This window comes from Ambystoma mexicanum, chromosome 13, assembly GCF_040938575.1.
Source record: "Ambystoma mexicanum isolate Mex_15411 chromosome 13, UKY_AmexF1_1, whole genome shotgun sequence".
NCBI classification, from domain to species: Eukaryota; Metazoa; Chordata; class Amphibia; order Caudata; family Ambystomatidae; genus Ambystoma; species Ambystoma mexicanum.
This window is the reverse complement of record NC_090938.1, coordinates 73,778,927-73,803,671: the sequence shown is the minus strand read 5'-3', so window position 1 is coordinate 73,803,671 and position 24,745 is coordinate 73,778,927. Positions and strand designations below refer to the sequence as shown.

Sequence of the window (24,745 nt, the reverse complement as noted above, 5' to 3'; positions counted from 1 at the left end):
CATTTGTGTGAAGAAAATCTTTGTCTTCTGAATTAATTCTAAGATTCTTCTGCATATGTCAGCACAAAAATATTTTCAAATAATTTTGGAACCGACGGATGCCCGATATGGCGGATGCTAGTAGAAGCAGTGCTTCAATCGTTTTATATTGGATCAGTTCGCCAAATCCAATGTCTGTTTTTTGCTGGCTAATGCCTCCGGGACAACTCAACATTTCATGTTACCACAGAGAATCACAGAAAGCTCGAAGACTGAATGACAATCGGATTGAAATCTGTGAGCGGCGTGAAGCTGTGCCCTAGCAGGAATTGGGCAGGCCCGACTGTCTTAATTTGGGCATCAATTCTAACTGGCCTTAACCCTTTCACCAGCAAAGTGTGTGTGTTTTTTTTTTTAAATAAGGCTTGTTTCTTCTCACAATCTGCAAGAGCAAGTTGGAAAATGGCCAAGAGTGGTGGGTGGAGATCTGGACACCTTGGCCTCAGCGCCGATGTTTACTGATCCAGAATGGGGATCAAGCAAAGAAATATTTTCTGAATGCTGTTCCAGTCCGTGGAATAACTGTAGTGCAAATTACCATAGAAACCGCTCATCTGTTATTTTTTATTAAATAATAAATCAACTTTCATGCTGCCGACGTGAATTTCTCCTCCTGCTCAAAGCTTTCTCATATTAGCAATACCTGGCATTAATGGTCCCCTTATTGGACTGAAATTGTAATGCAAAGATTTGTCTTCTGCTGAAAGATTTTGTATTTCTAGACTATTTTGTTTTTGTAAAGCCCCAAATATTGGCTAGGTCCATAGAGTCTCCACATTAAGTTAGCATATGTCTGCTCAGGTCCAAAATGAAATCCCTGATGATTGTATTACCCTCTTATCTACAAGATTGTGAACCATTTGTGGGTCAGTATTTAAAGGTACAACCAGCCAATAACGCGTGATACCTAACACTAAGGCCACAGAGGAGTGCATCCCTAATTGCTCAGTCCTACGCATTTCACAAGCATGACATTCATTAAGATATTTCTCATGTGTGTCTTGCCAGGTGATCAATAAACTGAGATTTCTGCCCGTCCTTCCTCAGAGAAAGGTACACTCTACCAGGGGCATGGATGATTTTTCCTGACAACCAATTTGCTGTATGACCAAAAGTGCACAAACAAATAATTGCCTAAAAATAGTGGAATTCGGACGATGGTTATCTCATGCAAGTTGGTGACAAACATGGTCAGGAACTGGGCAAAGCAGCTGATCTGCTGTTGGAGGCCAGTGAGTGCAGAAGAGCGGAAAGGGGAATCAAGAATGCAGATGCAAAAATGTTGAATGACAGAATCATTGTATACAATATGGCTGCCTGGATGCAGGATACCATTTGCAAAGTGGAAAATGTAGGCAGCGAGTGGGAAATAGATGACTGTGAGATGGGTTGCAGGTTGGGTACAAGTATCTGTCAGAGGCAGCCAGAGGGAAAAGGTGCCACAGCACGGAACTTTGGCATTAGACAGAGGTGCCAGATGGCCATTGCGCACACAATTGTATTCTGTTCAGAAAATTTGCGGATTAACCAATCACGAAGATCCCATTTAAAAAAGCTCAAAGACACTACAATTATAAATGTAGAGTTGCAGCATGCGTTGTGTTGAAGCATCTTCCCAGCAGTGTGGAGCTAATAAGCAAAATGTAGTTTCCCTTTGACAAGGCACTGATCAGGAAAAAGGCATATATACCTCTTAGCATTTATGCAAGGGAATGTACATAGGTTTGTGTCGCTGCTTGTTTTATATAAAATCACTGTCTTCCTTGATTCACTCGTATCCACCGAGTTTGTTGTAAGTGCTGACGACAGTTTTTTTGCCCGCACTCTATAAACAATTGACGCCTGCAAGATGTCCAGAAAATTCCGTCTTGGGTGACACTAAACAAAATCTTATGACCTTTGAAGTACCAAAAATTAAGGCAGGTGTTCTAGAGTGTCCCACGTTTAAAATGTCAAAAAGCTACTTAGATATGGAGAGAAGCATTGAAGAAATTTTAAATTGGCATAAGTATGTTGTAATCTTAACTCTTATGAATTCTCCAAATTAACTTGACCTGTGACGAATTGAAATGCATAGATGGTTTTGTTTTGATGCATTTTTGTTTTGTATTTACTGTATTGTATTATAATTTTCTTCTATATTTCGATTCTTTCTTTTATGTGTCTAAAGTTTGTTATAAACTAACTGCACAATAAAAACAAATAATGTAACAAACTTTATATATATGCAGCTACTGATATGCAATATAAATCACACCTGTGAGGGTGCCCATATTAAAAAACTAATATTGCCAAGAACACCACAGAGCTGATATTTGCATTTTTTGTGGATCAAAATGTCAACAATTAACATTCTTTTTACAACTCAATAGAATCAGAATTTTGGGGAAAAGTTTATTTTGAACCATAACCGTCTATTATATAATTGCTTGATAGTTATAAAATATACGTGCACAGGGGGCTCAGAATCATAGATCTTTGGGGTCTTTATAGATCCCAATAAAACAACATTATAAAGATATTCATCCTTAATTACAATCACTGCCTTGGATTACTCAACAACATTAGATTACTATGAAGTTTAAGCAGGATTTTAGGGCCTACCCAGTTACTTTGTTTAATTCTTTATTTATTGGATATTTGTAAGGCGCCTATATAACAAGTGATGTTTCAAGGCGCTACAAGACAAAAACGGGGTGGGGGGACAAGGGAGAAAGATAACAATAACGGTCCTACTAGACCTTGTAACATTTGGATCATGCAAGTGCAGTAACAAGAAGTGAGAGGGAGAGAGGGTGGTGTCGGTCTGCACGAAATGTAAAGTGCAAGGGTGGGAAGGGAAGTGCAGGGTAAAGTGGAGAGATTGTAGGTGAAAGAGGGTGTGGAGGGGGGGGTGGAGCCACAGTGCTAAGGAGAGATCAGGAGGGCAAGTGCCAGGGATTGCATGGGGCGCAGGGGTTGAGGGTCCACATGCTAAGTGCGAAGAGGGTGGTGGACTGGCTGGGGGGGCCTGGTGCCCTGTAGAACTCAGAGGGAACAAGGAAGCCCGTCAGAGCTGCAGGCGGGTTGTTAGCAGGGGAAGGGGGGAGGGAAGTAAGAAGAGAAAAGGATGGTCTTGAGGAGCTTCCGGAACTTAAGGAGATCCGGCTCAAGCCTGAGAAGGGCAGGGAGGCCATTCCAGAGGGGGAGGCTTCTGCAGAGGAGAGAGATCTTCCCCCCCACTCTCTGCTCAGAAAAGCATCTGATCTGCAGAGAGTTGGAGCTAGAAGACGGAAGGACTCTAGGGAGGTATTTAGGGAGAGAGAGTTGGAGTCAAAGGGTCTTGAACTTGATCCTAGCAGAAACTGGGAGCCAGTGGAGGGATTTTATAATTGGTATTAGCCTCTTCCTAAACTCGCGAAACGTACCATCGACAATCAAGGCTAAGAAGCAAGTCTTTAGTCTTGAAGCCCAGCCAGTCTCTCTGATACACAGCGTTGCCTACAATAACTTTGTGGGCTCCATACGGGCATGCACCAGATTGACTTGTGAAATGTTTTTAGAAGCATAGAAGATTCTGTAGGGTTCTAAACTGCAATACTGGTAATTCTCTGTAAAATGCTCCATTGCTTCTCGAAGCTAGGTCCGTGCTTAGTAAACACCTTAATAATAATAATAATAATAATGATAATAATGATAATAATAATAAATGTGCATACTTGCAATGTGCTTGTGATGCGGCCATTGTAGTGGTGGTCGTTGCAATTGTGGTGGTTGTTGCTTCGGTTGTTGTTGTAACAGTTGTTGGTTTTGTGGTTGTGGTGACCGGTGCTTGAGTTGTTTCAGCTTTTCCAAAACAAAGAACACGGTTGGAAATATTATCTCCTGAATTTGACAACTGCCCGCGATTGTTCGATCACTCCTAAGAAAAAGCTACGCGTGGGAGGCGGAGCAGAATAATGTGCATGCATTTGAAGCCAATGCTCTCTCCCCCATTTTACTCTCCGCTTCTTATCCTTTCCCGCCCAGCCTGCCCTTCCCCATTAGTCATCACTGAGAGTATGTTAAATATTGAAGCACAATGCACTCTGGGAGTAAAAAGGGTCCCTTACTCATATTCTGTGTGAGATCTATGTCGCCTATTTTCTGTAACACAGGAAACAGTTATTTAGTATGTCTTTTCTTTGCCCTTTGTTTAGTCTGCGGGGGTGGAAAGTTGCCATTGTTAATGTGATAACAGCAATATTTTGCCTTTTCCTTTCATTCTTGCTCCCTTGGCGTTCAGAGGAAGAAACATTGATTACGAATCCCAAACCTTACTCATCCATACCATTCAAGAATCGCTCCACTGTGGCGATGATTTCAGACTGAGTCCTGCAGAGGTCTGCAACCTTTGGCTCTCCAGCTGTTTTGAACTGAAACTTCCATCCTCCCTAGCGAGCATGGTGAATAGAGAGACAGGCATCAGCAACATTTGGCTGTCCAGATGTTTTGCACTACAACTATCATCACCCCTCGTCAGCATAGTAAGTTGTGAGGGATTATGGGAATCATAGTTCAAAAACATCCGGAGAGTCCCAGGTTGCAGACACATGGAATATTGGATTAGTTTAAAGTTATGATCTGTTGTAGTACTAATGCTATGGGACTAAGGTCCAGATAACAAACATTTTGAAGTGGTACAAAAAAAGGAACAAATTCACTTTGCACGAATTTACTTGATTGTTCAAAAGAGGTTTTGCGCCAATCCACAGAACATAAATTAATTTCTAAGAGATATAAAATTAAGTGAAATGTTATATTTTCTGTTTATTTTCTTAAGTAAAGGAGCAAACAGATAGTTCCTCAAAGACCCTCATATCCTTCACAGTTAAGCAACATGTATCTCTTTGTTTCTTATTAAATAATAAGCAAAACATTGAAAAATCGTTTTTCTTCTTTTGCTCTCGACACATTAGTTGCCTAATAGAGTCATTTCTAAATCTGAAGCAATCCTTGTTAGCTTCATTCCTTTTCACGCAAGTAGAAAATAAGGGACCAAAATCATTTCTTTAATTCTCGTGACCATGCAAAAACCTTTTTAAAATATGAAATGGAGAAAAACAGTAGGCTCCATTCATTATTGCGTTGCAGGAAAAACTAATTGAATTGAATCCACTTTTACCACTATTGCAAACTTTATGTAATCTAACTCTAGGTCTGAAAGCACCGTTAGTGCCCCGATGGGGGGAACCAGCCAATCAGGTGGCTAGGAACGCAGGCTGAAACCGCCAATCTCAGCCCGCGTACCAAGCCACCTGATGACTGCTTCCACCGCTGCCATCTTGCCCCCCCACCCTCCACCCTCCGTCCAGTTTTTTCTTTTTAGTATCCCCATCCGCTAATTACTTCATTTTGGCAGTGCACCCGCTCCTTCCTTTCTGCTCCCGTAGGCCGCCATGGAAAGGGAAGAGTGTCTCCGTACGGAGCCCGGCCTTCCAGTTCCATGGTGATCATCTATGAATAGTATTTTACTTCCGCGAACGGAGTTCCGAGAGGCGTCCTGTTCACGGAACGAAAATACTTTAAATTAACCCCGTCCCAGCCGTTGGGACATGTGCTAATGGCATTAAGCACCCATTCCAAGGGCTGGAATGGGGGCTAACAGCCCAGTCCCCTCGTTATAGGGTCTCGCTCCTCTCAGGCCTAAACCTCGGGCTGCCAGGCCGTTACCACCAGTTCCAGCCCTTGGAATGGCTGCTTAATGCCACAGTATTGCAAACAATTAAAACATTCTCGAATTTGTGGTATGCATTATGACCTGGCCACACCCAGTTGTGCGCTGTGTGGCTGTTGGTGTGCCATCAACATGAGCAGGCGTGGCTATGGATTTCCCAGTTCATCATTTCTGCAGGGGGTGGGTAGGTAAGATGGGGCATTGCAAGACCACAAAGGGGCCGGGGGGGGGGTAATTTTTGAAATCACAGCTGATGCAATTTACCCATCCTCCCTCCTAAAATCTGGTGGTTAGGGTTGTTTTTCTGTCTTTGGGGAGTGCTGGTTTTTTTAAGCGGCAAGTTACGGCAGGAGTGGATTTTGATATTAAAGCACCATGCCCCAATGTTCATTATCACAGGAATGCTATACATATGTATACATATCTATACATAGATAAGCATAAAGTGGTGCGTGAACATGTGCGAATGGCTGGGCTGTTAAGATGGGCAGAGACTCTACATTGGCCCACAGAGAGACTCATCTGGATGAAGGACCAATTCTGCCATAGATTCATGAGGTCCCCAGATCTTTAATGCCGGACAATGGGCAGTTTTGTAAGCCTGCCTAGAAATTGTAGATAGGGCTTAGTGCTGGGCGCCCCAGCTTACTGAGTAGACAGGAATATAAACCAGTGTTAGGAAAAAGTCTGTGAGTTCAGCAAGGCAAAGTCATCTGTGATACCGGAGAAGAGCTGCGCGGTTCAGTGTTGGTAAACAGAAAGGGGCCATGTGGCAAACAGCGAGTGATCGATACGGGGATGGGTAAGGGGTACTTGCGGGTGATGTTGAGGTACTTAGGCAGTATGCCAGGCAATGGTGTCACACCTTTTTTATTGTGGGTCTTGAATGCAGACCTTCCTGAAATTGAGAACAAGGCCTTGCCTATCACAGCGGGGTGTATGATCCAACCATTTCAATACTTTACCATGACCTTCGTACTAACTTGAGCTGCCGCCACCCATTGTGTCTTCTGTCAGTGGCTGCAATAAAATAAGAGAGGCGTACATTAGCCCTTTATAGCATGTTCCTTCCCTGGGTCTCAAACGTATTGTTCATCTTATTAGCATCAATGTAAGCATGGTATTGATTAACAATGTATGAAAATGTTGTTACATAATTGACTCAGAAAGAATTGCCATCTAATTTACAACTAGTGATAACATCTGTTTCGTATTAATAAATCAGCATTAAAAAACAATAAAATCCACAACACTCATAACCTATAGCAAATTGTATAGGAAAATCATGTACAAAATGGACCAATAAGTCATAGCAAATAGTGTAAATACCAAATGTGCTTCGGTATAAAAAGGGCAATAGCATACACAACATACCAGTGGTTGACAAAATTTGGCTCTCCAGATGTTTTGGACTACAACCATTATCAGCCCTTGCACAATCGCACAGAAAACTAGCATAAAAATAAAGTATGCATTACAAAAATCAAAGCAAACTATCCTAAAAGTGCAATACAAACATCATTTAAACCAGAGTGTGAGTTGTTTGACCACTTATGCGAGGCATGGCTACAAATAATTGCTAAAATAAATTGAAGGGCAAGATTTAAATGGATGTCACTTGGTCTCCATGAAATAGCTAAAATAAAAATGCACACAGCCATTTTATGCCCTCCAGATTCAGGCTAGAATAATACAGGATTTTTGATATCTTTTACAGAAAAGATATAACAAGAGAAAATGGGCCACTTAATTATTACAAAATTGGCATCTTTTATGTCTGTTCTGAAATCCATTGATGAGAATGTTTAGGACAGGTTTGGTTTCATCGGCCAAATAAATGCTAGACGAAGCTTGACCCGATTCCATAGTCTCCAGAGTGCTTCCTTCCTTCCTTCCTTTCACAGTTACCTGGTCAGAAATATCTTCTTCTGGTTTAGTTAAATGTATAAATCCAAGCCAGGTCAACACATTCCTTTCTACAAAAGAACAATTTACAGCAAGGATATAGGTACGAGTTTGACACATTTTTGTAATGTAGATTGAATTCACTAGAGCATTTCAATCTTTGGTCAAATACGTTGGATTGGATTGTGCTTCACATGCAATCGGAGATAAACCTAACTCCATACACATGGAAGTTGTTGGCGTGCTCAATGGGAGTTGCAGTAGACTCTACAGAAATCACTTTTCACCAAAACCCACAGATTAAACCAGCATCACTCAGCTTCATAAAGAATAGCTGATTCAATTGAGACTTTGTACAGTTCAATGACGGGTAGCACCGTTCTTCCTCAAAAGAGTCTAGAGTGAAATTGATGATTCTGCTCTTCAGCCAAGCCCAATTCTGCTAAGTTCTACTTGTTTACTCCAGGAACCATCTCAACGAGGATCAGTCAGACCAGGCTGTGGCACGGGATAGCATACTGCTGGCAATGTTTCTGCCATCGGATGACAGGTCGTCCTGAACACAATACAGAATGATAAGATAGGCATGAGAGTGACAGGCATGGCTAAATGCTCAGGATGGGTGTGTTGTGACCCTAAGTGGGGTCCTCAGGTATAAAGGATACTCTGGACGCCAGGAAATCTTCATGTTACTTTAATCAGATGGTACATCAGGAGATTCAGTCATAGGATCAGAGCGGAGCCCACTGGCTCCCACCACCCAGACTATATCATGTCAGCTGCCTGGGGTGTAACACTCACCACACAGCATTCCACTCAATCATACCCAAACACTCCATCAGTGACATCACACCACAAGCACTCGGCATACATACAGGCAAGAGACTAGCAAGCCTAACAGGGTGCTTCACCCTGGAGAATGGTAGAAGACCCCCAATAAATAAACTGTGCATACGTATTCCACACATTCTGGCACTCAAACTGAAAACTAGCAGACTGAGCCCTAGTAGAAGCAGTATTTAGTTGTTATGCTGAAATCAGGCTCAACACTGGTGCACATGAATATGCAATCAACGCACTGTGACAGTGATAGCAATCTCTGTGTTTGTAACATGCGAAGCAAATTATTTAGCAATGTTTGGTTGCTTTGTAACTTGTACAATTTGAAAAATATTAAATAAAAAAAAAAAAAGTGTCAACTTACCAAATTAGTTCTCTGTAATGGGTCTGAGGGGTCAGACATGTGAGGTGGCAACTTTGTGAAGGTTTTTCAAAAGATGCAATTTTATTAACTCGAAAGGTTGGATAAACGCCTCACTATCCCTACCCTGATGAAGATTTCCTGCCATAAAATAAACTAAAGGACACACTCTAACAAAAGGTTTCTGTCCCTCACACCTTTATATACACCAACTCAACAAGGTAATATATGGCAGTTCAAAAGCAAGAAATATAACAGTTACGTTCACATCATGATAACTGTTTCTCCTTATAATCTGGGTGAATTCCCCTTCCCCAGATTCAAGCAGGATTGTGTTTAACTGTTCGAAAAGGATAAGTAAATCCTGTCTCATAACAAAAGTTCCACTTCAGTTCTCTTTTTGGTCCAACTTAATAATACAAAGTTCCAACTCAAATTCAACCAGCAGTTCACAAGTGTTCAACAAACGTTTTCTTCTTTTCACTTGTGACAAAGGTCTTGAAACAACTTATTTTCATCAGCAAAGAATATTTCCGAATTTCATTATTTTCAACAAAAATTTATTTGTTGGGATATTTCTGTACAGGTTCACAAAACCAATTGTTTGACAATATTAAATAATCCTGCAGTGTGTCACACAACGGTTGCTTCAGTGATATTAATTTGTCAGGATGATTCTACATTAATCAACAAAAACACTTTAGTGGCTCTTCAATTGCTTCGTCAAGAATCTTTACCACACCTCAATACTTCAATGGCTTCCACCTGGCCGCTCACGTGCCAGACCTACTACTTTAAAGTTCTCTGTTCTGGTGTACTCTCCTGCCAGAACAAAACAAAGTGTTGCAAAGTCCTTTGACATGGTGTACTCTCCAGCCAGGCCAGAATAAGCTACTAACTACCATTACTTCTGTGAAAAAGGTCAGTTTCCAACACATTAGGAATGTCTCTTGCTTCACATCATCAAGAGTTTCTTCATGGGAAATAAGAACCACAATGGTGCTATTTGTTCCATGTTTCTGATTACCATATGTAATACAGGCTATGCGCCACTCCTCCTGAATATCATGTATCAGAAGGGCAGCCCTCCTGCCACTCTTATCTCCCCACTTCTGCTGCACAACTTAGAATTCAAATATTATTTCTGGGAGAACAAGAAACATATTGGTGCTGTTTGGTACACTCTTGTGATTTCCTTGCGCAATGCAGGTTAAGCTCCACTCTTCCTAGGTATCTTCTATCAGAAGGGCAGCTTCCTGCCACTCTTGTTTCCCCCCTTCTGCACTAACCAAATGCTGATAATGATTCCGTTTCACTTTCACATTTCTTTGACTTTGGCAATGTAGGTTTAAGCCAGTTCCTCTTATGGCTTTCTTTACATATGGGCTGACATTCTCAATTGCGTTCTTTTGGCTTGGTGAATACTAGTTCTTTATAAATTGCCTATGTATGATTCTCTTTTTGCTTTGGCAATAAGGGGTTGTATTTTCTTCTTGGGTCATTGCCCTTTCTTGTTTTTGACTTTTAATATGACCCATTATGTTATAATCACAACTTCCTGGTCCGATTATTAAGTTCTTGTTCTGCCATCTGCTCCTTTTTTAGCTTGGTTTGCAATAGAGTAATTAGCCTTCTTTACACTGGTTTGGTATTCAAACATGTTCCTCTTCTTCAACTTTACTCTGTTTATATGATTTCTGAGGTTCAGATCCATGGGCTTGGCCAGCAGGCGGTTACGGAGCGCTCTGGGGGTCACAATATAACAGTGAACTCACCGGGGCAGGCTTGCAGGTCCTCTTGCCTCGCTACCTCCAGATCTTCTGCTTCTGTTTTCCTGCGTGGCCCAGCAACCTCTCCTTCACGGCTTCCGGCAGCCCGCATCTCTCAATACCAGAGCTCGCCTTGCTCCCAAAGGTATGCCTGCCACTGCTGCTTGTCTGTCAATGGGGAAAACTGTTAAATGGTGCATTGTCTGCGGCGTGACCTCCGCAGCAGTGATCCTCAGGGGGAGAGCCATCACTCCCAATGGTTCCCGATGTGCAATCTCTGCAGTCAAGGTCACGAGCATAAGAGACTCTCTCAGGACCGGCATCAGCTTTACACACCACAGTGGTCTCAGCTCTCATGTACCTTCTGCTTCTGCTGCCACCACGTAGAGGTGTCAAAACTACTCCACCTTCTGGTACTGCTATGCGTGCACCTGAGGGGGGCGTTTTATGCCTCCCTGTCCCCCTCAGATGTGGGTCATTATCCCTAATAGGCTGCAACATTCAGTCTTGTGCCTCTGCAGTCCTCTTCTTCATCCCAGTACTTTGTGAATTGTGGGACTTGAAGTCCACAACATTAAACTCCACTTTCTCAATGAAATTATCATCACCAAGTTCACTTCTCTCCTTATACATATTCCCTAAAGGAGTATATTGCTTTTACAGAAGAATGGGATTGTCAGCGTCTAAATTGGTACCATTTAACGACTCCTCTTCATTATTCCCGTGGGACACATAGGAGCTTTCATTTCTATGAATGTCAATGGCTTTAAAGGGGTATTTCCTACTCCCAATACATGACTTGGTATAATTGTCTTCACCCACATTCCGACAGTTAGTTTGAGAAAAATAAAAGCTCTCTCTGACAGCAATCCATTGCATATGCCGATATCAATGATATTCCCTTCCTTGATGGAGACAAATGCTGCGTCTCCTCCCACAAAGCCTGTTTGTTCACTTGGGGCCTTTCTCCTCCCAGGTGATCCTCTCAGCTAACACCGCCCCCACGGCCAGGATCAGGAAGCATCTGCCTATCCCTGGACACCTGGGAGCAGACTTCAGGTAGGGCTTTCTGAGGACTCTGCAGGATCCATCACATGGAGCTGATGAATATGCAGGTATCGCCTACTGTCCCTACTCAGATAAATATGCAAGTACCAACTCCTTCCCCTAATCCTCATCTTTAGCCTATAGGTTAGAAACGATACCAGCTGAGGCAGCCCCACTGCTCCATGAGTCTAGGGGTGAAAGACGAGACAAACTAAAACAGCTTCCAAAGAAGAATGTTTTAAACAATCAATGTATACGCTTCGGCCATAAAGAATTTGTTAGGTTGTGCGACACTAGTAGGGATCAGATCATAGTTATATAGCAGAAAGCACAAGTAGTCTGCTGTAAATAGCATAGAAGGGAGGGGGATTCCTGAATACCAAGCAAGAGACTCATTACCCTGATTGGGCAGAGGAAATTATAGGCAGGTTAGATGCACCATACACGACCAGGGAAACCAATGTGTGGCAGATGCACAAGGTGAATGTAATGTGACAAGAGACAAACATAGCTCTCCAATATGGAGGCGAGAAGCACAGGTGTAAGGCTATTTTCCCAGAACAGAGGCTACGGGAGGCCTAGAAGTTAGAAAGGCCTCAGATGAGATGCTAAATGCATAAAAACTTTTATTTTAGAAGCTTTGTAGCTGCCCAGACATCAATTTGTAGCACCCGCCAAGGTCAGACACATGGAAGGGAGTAGTGTGACTGCAGGGATGAGATGACAGTTCTCAGGATGCAAAGCAGTAGCCTTCCAAGTTAATTAGATGAATAGAAGCACAAACAGCCATTCATGTCCAGGTGCATGAGAATAGAATACTCAAACATTCCATACAGCATCGATGAATGTCCCAAGTGGCCACAATGAGTACAACATACGTGTTAGAAATAACAACAAAACTCCGTAAATAGGAAGAAAATCATTCTCCAACACGGTCCCCTAACACATGATCAAGACATGAAGAACACTGGTTATTCATCATGAGCCAAGTACAGATAAGACACCTGCCGAACTCCTTTGCACATTGGCAGACACAAGATGATACACAATGCCGAATACAAAGGAGCAGAGAGGACACATAGAGGTGAGGTCTTCCCCCTTGGGACTACCATTTTAAAGCCACTCTTTTGTGAATTTATGACAGTTTAAAACTTTTTTAGCACTGTGCTGCTATTGATTTCATTCTGTGATTTTATCCATATTATTGACGTGATAGGACCTACTAGTGTTATTGTGTGTGACTACACTGCTAACGTTGGACCCTGACATTATTCTCTGTCTCCTTTCCTACGGATGTTCGTTCCGAACGGTCCTCTTTCTATCACTTTAAGTGGGCGGTTCCTTGCCTCACTCCGAGTGGCTCCTGGCATATATGTGCTGAGGAGCTCGCCCACGCTATCAGTAGACATGAGGTCTTCCCCCTTGGGACTACCATTTTAAAGCCTCTCTGTTGGGAATTAGTGACAGTTTAATACTTTTTTATCACTGTGCTGCTATTGATTTTATTCAGTGATTTTATCCTAATTTTTGACGTGATAGGACCTACTAGTGTGATTGTGTGTGATTACACTGCTAACGTTGGACCCTGACATTATTCTTGGTCTCCTATCCTACGGACGTTTGTTTTGAACAGTCCTCTTTCTATCACTTTGAGTGGGCGGTTTCTTGCCTCACTCCGAGTGGCTCCCGGCATTTATGTGCCAAGGAGCTCATCCGCACAGTGGACGGGTGCAGCAGGCCCGCTGTCAACGCGTCGAAGGTGCTCTTAAGGCAAGCCCGTCTATGCCCATCCGTGCACAGAAAGTGCTGGGTGTGCGTCATGCTGCTGGTAGGGCACCACGCATGTGGAAGCGCACTATGTTGCTTTCACTTTCCCCTGTGGACACCAGATTACCCTTGGGGTTTGCTATACCCTCTATTACTCTTGACATTCTTAAACAACAGGCTGATTTAAAAGGTGGCCTATTGAACGTGCGCTCACATGACGCGCACTCTATGGACTGCCACCATCTCATATCTGCTAATGACTTTGAGTTCCTGTTTATTACTGATACTTGACTGAGAGACTCGTCTGGTCCTGCCCTTGTCCAGACCCTACCTCCGAATTATGCTGTGGCTCACCTAGACCGTGTGTCCTCCCATCCTGGTGGTGGTGTGGCCCTGATCTACAAATCTAAATACAAGGTGCTGTGCACCACCCCTAATCATTCCCTTAAAATGGAGTGCCTTTTGTTTCATATTACTGTGTCTTTTAATGACACTCTTTCTGTTCTTTTGGTACATCAACTGCCTGGCACAGATAGTGGTTTTGCATGGCATTCCCTGCACTGATACTTGAACTTCAGACCATACATCCTGATTTGGTAGTCATTGGCGATTTCAATCTGCCCTTGATTCTTTCTACTGTAGGACAAGTGGCCAATTTTACAGCCACTATTAAAGATTTAGGCCTTCCACAGAGGGTTAAACACCCTACTCATGTTCATGGCAATGTTTTGGATCTTATTTGTGGCCCAGACAGTCCTATTAACATTGTCCACCCTAGACCTGTAGTTTGGTCAGACCATCTTCTTATGTCTTTTTCATGTGTAATTAAGACCCCTCCATCCCCCTGCCTTAAACCATCCATTTTTAAACATAGCTGGCGTGGGGTTTGCAACCATGGGCTTGCTACCTCCTTGCTAGCTCACTGTGGACAGGTCGACAATTGCTCCCTGCTCACCTTAGAAGAGGCCTGTACAGCTACGGCTAATCTATTAGCTCCTATAAAACTATGTAAGCAAAGATGCCGCTCCGCCGAACCTTGTTTTACCAGGGAACTTGGAGTTCTTAAACTTCAGTGTAGACAAGCCGAGAGGAAATTGCACGCTTCGTATTCGTGCGAAGCTGAAACTCGCTTTCGTAGTACTCTTGGCTCCTACCATATAGCTATTACTAACGCAAAGAAAGCCTATTTTTGCCACACGGTGGAGGAGGCACTAAATAAGCCCAAGGCCCTATTTGATCTAGTTCAATCACTCTCGACCCCAGTATCAGGTCGTCCCTCTGTGCATCCTCCCAGGCACTATGTGACTCCCAGTCTACTTTTTTTTAACCCCTCCCTGCTACAGGGCCTTGGTCCACCCTGCCTTTTTTCTCACCTTCTGATATTCTTTTAGCTCTTCAGCAATTAAACTCTGCCTCCCCTGCAGATGCCATACCATTGTTCCTTATGAAGGAAACGTCAGGTGACTTGATTGCTCACATCACCTCTACTGTAAATCTTTCTTTTACCACTGGAGTGATTCCTCCCTCACTTAAGCACGCCCTGTTTATTCCTTTGTTAAAATAAACCTTTGTCGGATCCTGAAGTACTGGCCACCTCTCAGCCCATCTCCCTACTGCCATTTCTCATGAAGGTCCTAGAAGAATTGGTATCCCCCCTCCTGTCTAATTTTCGTGAGTCCTCTAAATACTTTGATGGGTTTCAATCGGGCTTCCATCCAGGAAGAGGTACGGAATCTGTCTTGAACTCGGTATGTGATGACCTAACATGTTTGGTTGATCAGCGTGGTGTCGGAGCCGTCCTGTTATTAGACCTGTCTGCGGCCTTCGACGCTGTTGATCCTCCTACCCTGGTTTCCCGGCTATCTGCAGCTGGTCTGTCTGGCCAAGTTCTTGTTTGGTTCTCTGCCTTCTTGGCAGACCGCTCACAATCGGTATCTCTTCCCCTTTTTGGTCAGCTCCCATCTATCTTTCTTGCGGGGTCCCACAGGGATCAGCACAGTCCCCCATTTTGTATAATGTGTACATTAGACTCTTGCTGGTCCTCCTTCAGTCTCACGGGTTCCGCTTTTACTCCTATGCAGACGATACCCAGATTTTGGTTTGTTTGGACTTATCTCAATCTGACACAGCAGCCGTTTAAGGAAGTGCCTGGAGGAGCTAGGGGGATGGATGGCCTCCAACTGGCTCAAGCTAAACACTAGCAAAACTGAGGTCCTGGTTGTAGGTACTACCTCCCCCAACTTGTTTTGGACCAATGACTTCTGGCCCTCTTTCCTGGGCCCACTTCCTACGCCTGTCTTGTGAGTCAGAAATCTGAGAATAAAAATCACCACCTCCCTGGCCATGGATGAGCAGGTGGTAGCAGTCTGCAAGACCCGCCACTTTACACTCTGGGTCCTGAGGAAGGTTCTTCCTTTCATTCCCACTGCTTCTCAGGCTCCTGTGGTAGCTGCACTAGTCTTAAGTGGAGTTGATTATTGTAACTCACTCTATCTAGGACAGCCTCTGTACCTGCTCAGGCGGCAATATCCATTCTTGGCCCACCATTTTGTACTCACATGTCCCCTCTGTTGGAGTAACTTTACTGGCTCCCTGTGGCAGCTCGGATTACATTCAAATCTATGTGTATGGTTCATCTGTCTTTTTACGGCATTGGAGCAGAGCACTTGCAAGCGAAATGTGTGTGCTATACTCCTACCCGCGCTCTTTGCTCTCACTCTGCTCTCTTAATAGTCGATTTACAGAGGATTGTTGATCACGTTGTCTTCTGGCGTAAACTGAAAACTTTACTATTCTAGAGCGCTCTTCACTTCGATTGTATCAAACTCTTCTGGTTCCCTTAGCGCCATAATGCCTTTTGGCATGCGTGCGCACTATAAATACTGATAACATAACACATGGGCTGGGAATGACGGGGAGTACTTTTAATTGTAATTATTGCAGACCATAACTTCTCCCCCCCACCATATGTCTCTCTTATATCTTGATGTCTCATCAAAGTGTCCAAGGATGGTGAGTAAATGGCCAACCAATGAAAATCCCTCCTGCCACAGCACCTATAATGAACAGAGCCACAAAATTAAGTGCAATTGTAATGATCTAATGGAAGTAGTATCTGTAATGGGCTGGACCTCAGAGAGGCCACCCGATATGCCTAACCCAATCATAGAACTAACCCCTATATACTCTATATGTAGCTTGGAATATTAACCTCATAAGGTTTGTAATTGATATTGTAGTATGGTGCCATTGATGTGTTTCTAGTTTTAAAACCACCTACACTCATTGGAATCCTGAGAGCTGAGTGAATGCTTTCCCAGCAATGTTAAATGCTTTGACTAAAGCTGGGGTGTTCCGTGCACGTTGAGTACTCCTGTATTGAATATGATATTTTATGCTATTGCGACTCTGGGCCCACCCTAACATCTCCATCATTGTCATGAATGTCGAGAATGATTTTCAAGGATTTAAATGAATGGTGAGCTGTTACCACAGTTTCTGTGCATAGACGCCCATACCAGGGTCAGAGCAGGTGTTGCGTAGAATTACAAGCTGTTTCTCCATCCCAGACAGCGATTGAGATATAATCGCAGCATCATCGGCAAAAAGAGATATTCCTACAATTTCCTTCCTTCCTACAATTTTAGAGGCACGTGTTGCAACCTTCTGAAGGCAAAGGGCCAATAGAAAATAGCTGTCTTCAAAACATACTTTTAGAAAATAATGGGCAACAAAAATGCTTGCTCAATAGTACGGCAGCCCTAACCCCAACCGCCTTGTAGATCGAGAATTGATTTTTTTCCTTAAGCCATTCTTCGAGGGGAAATGACACAAATTTGCCATCGATTTTTGCTACTGCATCAATCCATGATATTGGCATATATATGCACTAGGACTTAAACCTTTTCTATTCTCATACAGCAGAACAATCTCTGCAACTAACAAGCTCAAAGGGTTACTAACACTCAAAACCCTCGATTCTCAATTCAGCCACTCCAACATCGATGGAGTCAGAATCCCAGTTGCAGACTCAGTAAAAACTCTGGGAGTCTAGCTTGATTCCAACCTCTATCAATGACCAGGCATGTCAATGCAATCGCCTCATGCGCAGCCTACCAAGGCAAAATCCTAAATTCAGTCAGACCGTTCCACTTCAAGGACAACTGCATCACCATTGCTAGAGTCATTAGAAGGTCGAGGCTAGACTACTGCAATGCCCTCTTCCTAAGCACATCTCAAAAAAACATGGATAAACTACAAGTTATCCAAAACAACTCCCTGTGCGCAGCCATCGGCATTCCCAAATGGGAGCACATTACTGCCGCCAGGAAAGAAGCACACTGGCTCCCAATCAAAGAGTGAGTACTCTTTAAAGCCCTAGCCTTGACTCACAAGTGTGTCCACCCAACTGCCCCTCCTTACCTCTCAGCACGAATACACTTCTCCACACCAACAAGACCCACCAGAACGCCCTAAAGAAACAGGCTGCTCACTTTACCCAAAATTAAGAGAGCTCGAGCAGGAGGGGTCATTTTCCCTTACCTAGCAGCCAAACACTGGAATGCCCTTCGACCACCCGTGCGAGCCAAAAACTCTCATCTAGCATTCCGAAAAGCTGTAACAACTTGGATCTTCGCCTGATCCTCTCCCACCTCACTCGTTTAGCCTGGAATGATACCTGTATGAAAATGTATATTGTATGACATGTCACTGCTATGTATACTACGAATATACTGTAACCATGCAACTATTCCCTTTGCAACTAAGCTCTTCACAAGTATCAGCGCCGCGATGCCCGAGGGCTACCTTGTGCGCTATACAAATGTTGAAAGAAAAAAAAAAAAAATATATGAACACTGATTGTATTAAAAAGGAATGTTAAAAATGAACAGAAAATCAATAGTTCTTTATACCAATAAACACCAGTTCTGGAGTGTTCACCAACTGGTAAGGGCCAAGGGCCCAAGTTATAGGCCCAAGCAAAATGAGGGCCTTAACATTGGGCCCCGGTGCAATTACTGACAGATAAAACCCCCAGACAGGGTGCTAATTTGTTACGGTACCCCAAGCCAAAGCCACACAGTGCTAAGAGCAATGAATTTGACAGGAATCGTTATTGGTTAGTGGTGGTGAGCACACGGTTCATTGTTCTGACAAATCAATTATCACCCAACATGTCCAATATGGAAATGAAGGGCAGGACTCCTTGCGTAGGCCCTCTCGTATCGTCATGGGTACCGGAGCAGGCGGAGTCTCGCAATACAGCACGGGGGCACAGTGACAGCTAAGGTAAATGAGGGCTGGTGAGGGTGTGGGAGCAGTGGAGAGAGGAAGCGAAGATGGCCAGTGAGTGAGTTCAGCATGCGGTTGTTCCAAACCATGGGCCTCATTACGAGGCTGTTGGTAGCCGTCCCTGTAATACAGGCACAGCTGCCGCTGGTATTCATTTTTTTCCGGCACCCAGAAAAGGGCAATTACCTGGTCATTACAGCCTTGCCGGACCCGGTATTTGCCCATTCCTGGGGGCCGGAAAAAATTCTTCCCATTCCCATTTGAGCCCTATAGGGCTCAAATGGGAATGGGGAAGCCGGATGCAGAGCCACCGTTTATAACGGTGGCTGTGCATCCGACATGCTGTGCTCGTGGGTGCCTTCTGACCTGGTGGAATGAAAGGCACCCGCGAGCACAGCTCAGAATTTGCCGGTCCGGATACAACGGTACCGGCAAGCTTACCGGTACCGTTGTATCCGGACCGGCAAGCTCATAATGAGGCCCCATGTCTTTGATCATGAGCTTCAGACCATGTATGGAGCAACCTGATTGGCTGTCGCATCTATCTAGAGTGCTAATAATAAATACACCCTTTCCTACCCACTGCTCTCCCAGATTTCTGTAAATGAAGACCAGATCTAACTTGCAAATCTGCTTGTTCTATAACTGAACGTATTTCAAATAAGCATTTTAACTCTTTATTAAAAAAAGGATCACATTTGTTATCATGGACAAGCGTTGGTAAACATGCTTAGCCTTGGTATATGGGAAAATCAAAGGTTTGATTAAAGTAGTGTAAATAGCATTCAATTTCATATAATCTTTAACTCATTCTAATGTCGAATTTGACTGTTCCCTCTCCTTTATTTCTCAAAGATTTCCTTGTTGTTCTTCCGTCGCCTATTCTATTGCTCCTCTATCCTCTCTCCCTTCCTGCGTACAGACTCGCCCTCCTCTGTTCAATATACAATTCCTCTACACACCTTCTTTTGGTTACATGTCTTTATCTTTATATCGAGATATTATATAAAGAATGATTATATATTGAAACTTTTATAACAAAACATTTTATAGTGAATGCACTTTTTTGGGGGTGGGGGTCTGACCCCTAAAAACCCACACCAACCGTTTCCCAAAAATATTTAACCCTTTACCCCACCCCTAGATGTATTCTCTATAAAAATGTTCGATATAAAATATTCGATATATGTTCTTTCCATATAAAATATTCGATATAAACACTGCATACGCTTCTTTTTTTCTCTATCTTCACTCGAGTCAATTGCTCCTGCTCTGCTTTCTTTACACCACCGCCTACTGGTCGATTTTCTTTGTATAGTCTTTAAATGCTTTAATTTCCTTGCACCCGTATCTCCCCTCTCTCGTCTCTTTCTACACTCTTAGTCATACTCTCTAGTCTCAATCTCAACTTCTCGTCTGTCCCTCGTCCTCCATGCACGCCCTCTCAATTGCGATCTTTCTCTTTGTTTGTTTCCAAATAAGTGAATTCTCTTCACTTCTCCTTTCTTTCTATTCCTACGTTACCTCTGTTTAAAACCCGGCTTAAGGACCATCTTGTTTTTCCTGCCTGGATTAATCTTTCTGATTTTTGCATTTACCTCTATTGTACCACTTAGTATTGGCAGCTGAGTGTTTTGGTGGAAGGCGTTATAAAAATCAAATAAATAAATAATATTTTCCAGACAAGTAATGGGTTAAGGTTGCTACTGGACTTACCCAGTCCGCAAAGCCAGCCAGCCGGGCATCAAAGAACCAATTTGCAAATTACTAATTCTTTCAGATTTCCACATTCTGTCAACAATGGCCACATATATATAGATATCACCAAGAAAGTTATGGTGGGTTTAAAAAGGTTTGGAAAAAACTCTTTCACCTGAAATATGAAAGTAGGAAAATACATTTTAGCCGATTCACCCACTCCACAGCGCCCCTAGTGGCCATTGCTGGAAGTTCAGTGTCTTGAGTTGATTAAGCTATGCATAAAGTAGCACTCCCCTCTTAGACAAAGACAACTTCCTCAAGAAAGTGTTGTGGGCTAATTTGCATACCCACAATGCCTTGCTGTTGGGGCACAGAACCGGAGTTGAACTACCAGCGATGGCTACTAGGGGCACTGTGGAGTGTGTGAATCATCTCCAATGGATTTTCCTACTTATATATATATTATATATATTGCATCACACAAGAAACTATGTCCTGGACCTGTCTGATTATGGGCACTCTTAACAAATGGGGCAAGACATCAACTGATTTGGAATAACCAGGGCTCAAGTTGAGGGTACACGCGGGGGGACGGAGTCCACCCACTTTATTCAGAGGGTGGACTCAGTCCCCTCCCCCAGCAAAAATGAGAAACATTGAATATCCTCTTTGAATTGATGAATTAAAGCCATCCTCGGCAGTCGGAAGATTTGTAGGCCGGACACTTCACCACTACACTATATAGCTTGATGAAAAATAACAAACAACTCAAGGTGAAATATCCCATTTCGGTACTGCAAGTTCCTGGTAAAACATTTTTATTGGTTCTTGGAGCTTAAAACAGGCACATCTTTTAAAGTTTTCAAAAACACTATTAGAATAAAATATCCTCTCTTGGTTTTGTGTGTGTTGATTTTATGAAAGGCAAATGCCATTCGTCCTGTTTAATTTGCATTGTTATCCAAAGCTAATTTAATGAAATGTGCATATTTCACCTTCATATTCTATTTTCTGGCATTGAGATTGTTGATGAGCCCCCCCTATTTTAATTTTTAGGACTTGACCCCTAGGAATAACTCCCCCGCGCTATTGATCCGCAGCACTTATCTTGGCACATGGTTATAGGTTCTGCTTTTTTACATTAAACACTTGGCATTAACTACTTAAATTACCAGCCAGGACTGTCTCAGCTCTGGACAGAGAACAATACAAACGCCCCATAATTTAGGTCTAGTAGAATAGCCGCAGGTAGCTTGGGGGGCTTAGGAGGAAAGAAAAGATGGGATTTCAGAAGGGGAAAGAAGAGAGTGAAGGAGAAGATCAGAGCGGTTTTTAAAAAGAGATGGCAAACTCAAGCAATCCGAACCACACTGATATGTATGTTTGGAAGCTGGACCCAGAAAAAGTCTTCCATGGCAATATGCAACTGTTCATTGTGGCCGGGGTAGCTGATGCATAAATGCCGAATAGAAAGCGTGTGGCTCTGGGTAATTGCACGAGCCTGAAGATTGGTTGAGTTCAAAGACACACTTCAATTATTAATCAATTACAATCGACACAAGTATCATGAAGAGCTTGATACACTGAGATGTAATTTATATGTGTCACAGAAATCTTCATTTCAGCCTACACGTGTTTCGACAGAAAGGTGTCTTTGTCAAGGCAAGGTCGATTCTTGGTAATGTCCTGACTGGTGCGGCTAAAGAGTCCTGTAGTGTATTGGGTCATGGTCACATATGGGCAATCAGATCATGTAACATTATAACATATAACACCAACAGAGATTGCGGCCCTCGTCCTTCTCATTAGGGACATATATTGGAACAGAGCCATTGGACACGGAATATATGAATATATCTGTGTCACTATGTTGAAATGTTGTATGATCTGATTACTCATATATGACTACGACCCAATACACTACGGGACTCTTTAGCCGCACCAATCAGGTCATTACCAAGAATCAACCTTGCCTTGGCAAAGACACCTTTCTGTCGAAACACGCGTAGGCTGAAAATAAAGATTTCTGTGACACATATTCATTGAATCTTACCTTATCAAGTTCTTGAAAATACATGTGTCATTTGTGTAATTGATTAATAATTGAATTGTGTCATTGGACTCAACTATTCTTCAGGCTAGTGCAATTACCCAGAGCCGCACTCTTTCTTTTTTTTTTTTTTTCTTTTTTTTTCTTTTCTTTTCTTTTGTTGAGGTTATGAGTGGAGCCTCAAGGGTCTAGTGGTGCAGCCAGCCTTACCTTATTCTAGGACAGTTCAAAATAGGGAATGCCTTACTGCCACAGGTCCTTCAGGCTAAATATAATGGGACAACAAAAAATGAACCTGGGCGAAATGAGATCAGAACAGCTGTTTCAATAGACAACACCAAATCTTGTCAAACAATATACATGTTTATTCATATGTATCTTACACAAATCCTTATTGTTCTCAACATCCACATTTATATAACACCATTATTTATATACCACCCTGCTTATTTGATGTAACTCAACATATGACGACCGAAACATATGTTGAGTTATATCAATTAAGCAGGATGCTATTTTTTTGTGTGTGTTAACACTTACTGTAATTACAAAGAAGTGTTGACATTTATGTACATATATATGTTTCTTGGTGGACCAAGTACCCTAAGTGTGGAATATTGACAAGTTTTGTGAGAGTGTGAATGAATGATGGAATGAATGGTGCTATATAAATGTGGATGTTGAGAACAATAAGAATTTCTGTAAGATACATATAAATAAATATATATATTTTTTGACAAGATTTGGTGTTGTCTATTGAAACACTTATTCTAGGACACCTATCGCACTTCAAGTCGATCTACTCCCTTTCTTTTAATCCATAAATGCTGAATAGGTGCCAGCGGGACCTGGCATTTAAGTAGGATAAATGAACGGTGATGGTCACAGCTGTTAAGGTGATGTACAATTGATGTAAAGGTCTACAAGTCAAATGCTTGCATCCTTTTCTCTACAAAAACCAAATAAAATATAGATGCTTAATATAGTTGACTAACAGAGGTTAGCAGTCGGCATAAGCAGCCTAGCTTTCCCAGGTAAACTCATAGTCAACTACTTTTTCAATAATAGCCGTTGACAGCTAAGCGTGGGGTAAAATACATTTAAAAAAAGGATTTAAAGGGGTCTTGTCTACATAAAATAAAAGAATGTACAAAGTATGAGATGATAGGTGCAGCACTCCACTCATCCCAGCAGAAGTGTCATGAAAATAAAATATGAACACATTTTTAAATGTCTTCTTCAGTAAGTTTATTTCAGACATAACAGCAGTCCCAAAAACGTCTTACAAAATCAGCAATACAAAAAAAACAGAATACAATAATAACATGTAACATATAATACTAAACACAATCTACAACAACTTATGACCAGTTCAAGGCAAAAGTGCCTTCATGTAGACTTCCACAAACCAAATTATTACCATTTCTATCAATTCAGGGACCGCGTCATACAGACCGGACGGTCAATAGGTGACATCATCCTATTCATTTTTGTTGATGTACGTAGCCCATAGTTACACATTTCTTAAAAAAGTCAATGCGGGGCAACAAAGGAAGAGGTTTATAGAAGGTTGTCAACAGTTTGCAGAATTCTTAGAACAGAAGAGAAATCATTTCTGCATCAGTCAGTCAATCAGTAATCTTATTCCCAAATGTACAAGTCTATATAGGGCCTCACTACAAGCCTGGCGGTGCAGGAAAATAGTGGCACTAACGGAATTACTGCCACGTTTCCCACACCACCATATTCCGAGTATGGCCCGGGAGTAGGGGATTTACCTCCAGCATCATGCTGGCTTCAGAGCATCCAATGGCACGGCAACCGCTCTCCTAAACACCCATGAAGACCTGCTCTCAAACCTTGATTCCAACTCTCCTGTTCTCATCCTCCTCGATTTGTCCTCTGCCTCTGACACGGTCAAACATGGCATACTCATAAAGCGGATCCGTGATTCCTGTGGTATCACGGACCTGGCACTGGATTGGCTGACCTACTTCCTATCTAACCGAAGTTCCCAGGTGCAACTGGACCCTTTTCTCTCCTCCACCTCACTCTCTCCTGCGACGTCCCTCAGTGCTCTACCCTATCACCATGGCTCTTCAACATCTATCTTGCCCCCCTGGCTCACTTGATCTCCTCATTCTCTCCTCATTTCCAGTGTTAAGCTGATGACACACAGCTCTCCTTCCAGCTTCCCTTCACTACTTCCTCTTCTTCCCCTCTCATTCTTGACTGTCTGACTACTAATCAGGCATGATGCACGGCTAATGATCTCTGAC

General features: G+C 42.7%; 1 protein-coding gene across 3 annotated transcripts in view; it reads right to left on the bottom strand.

Moving 5' to 3' along the window:
• C13H1orf162 (chromosome 13 C1orf162 homolog) overlaps positions 1–24,745 on the bottom strand; it is a 103,349-nt gene that overhangs the window by 34,368 nt on the left and 44,236 nt on the right. For 2 of the 3 annotated variants that reach the window (XM_069633298.1, XM_069633299.1), the window contains exons 2-3: positions 6,718–6,754; positions 3,738–3,864 (exon numbers count right to left, since the gene is read on the bottom strand). In XM_069633298.1, the coding sequence (XP_069489399.1) occupies positions 3,738–3,864; positions 6,718–6,754 (164 nt within the window). Of the gene's footprint in view, positions 1–3,737; positions 3,865–6,699; positions 6,755–24,745 lie in introns of all 3 variants that reach the window. The other variant, XR_011282889.1, reaches the window with a different exon arrangement.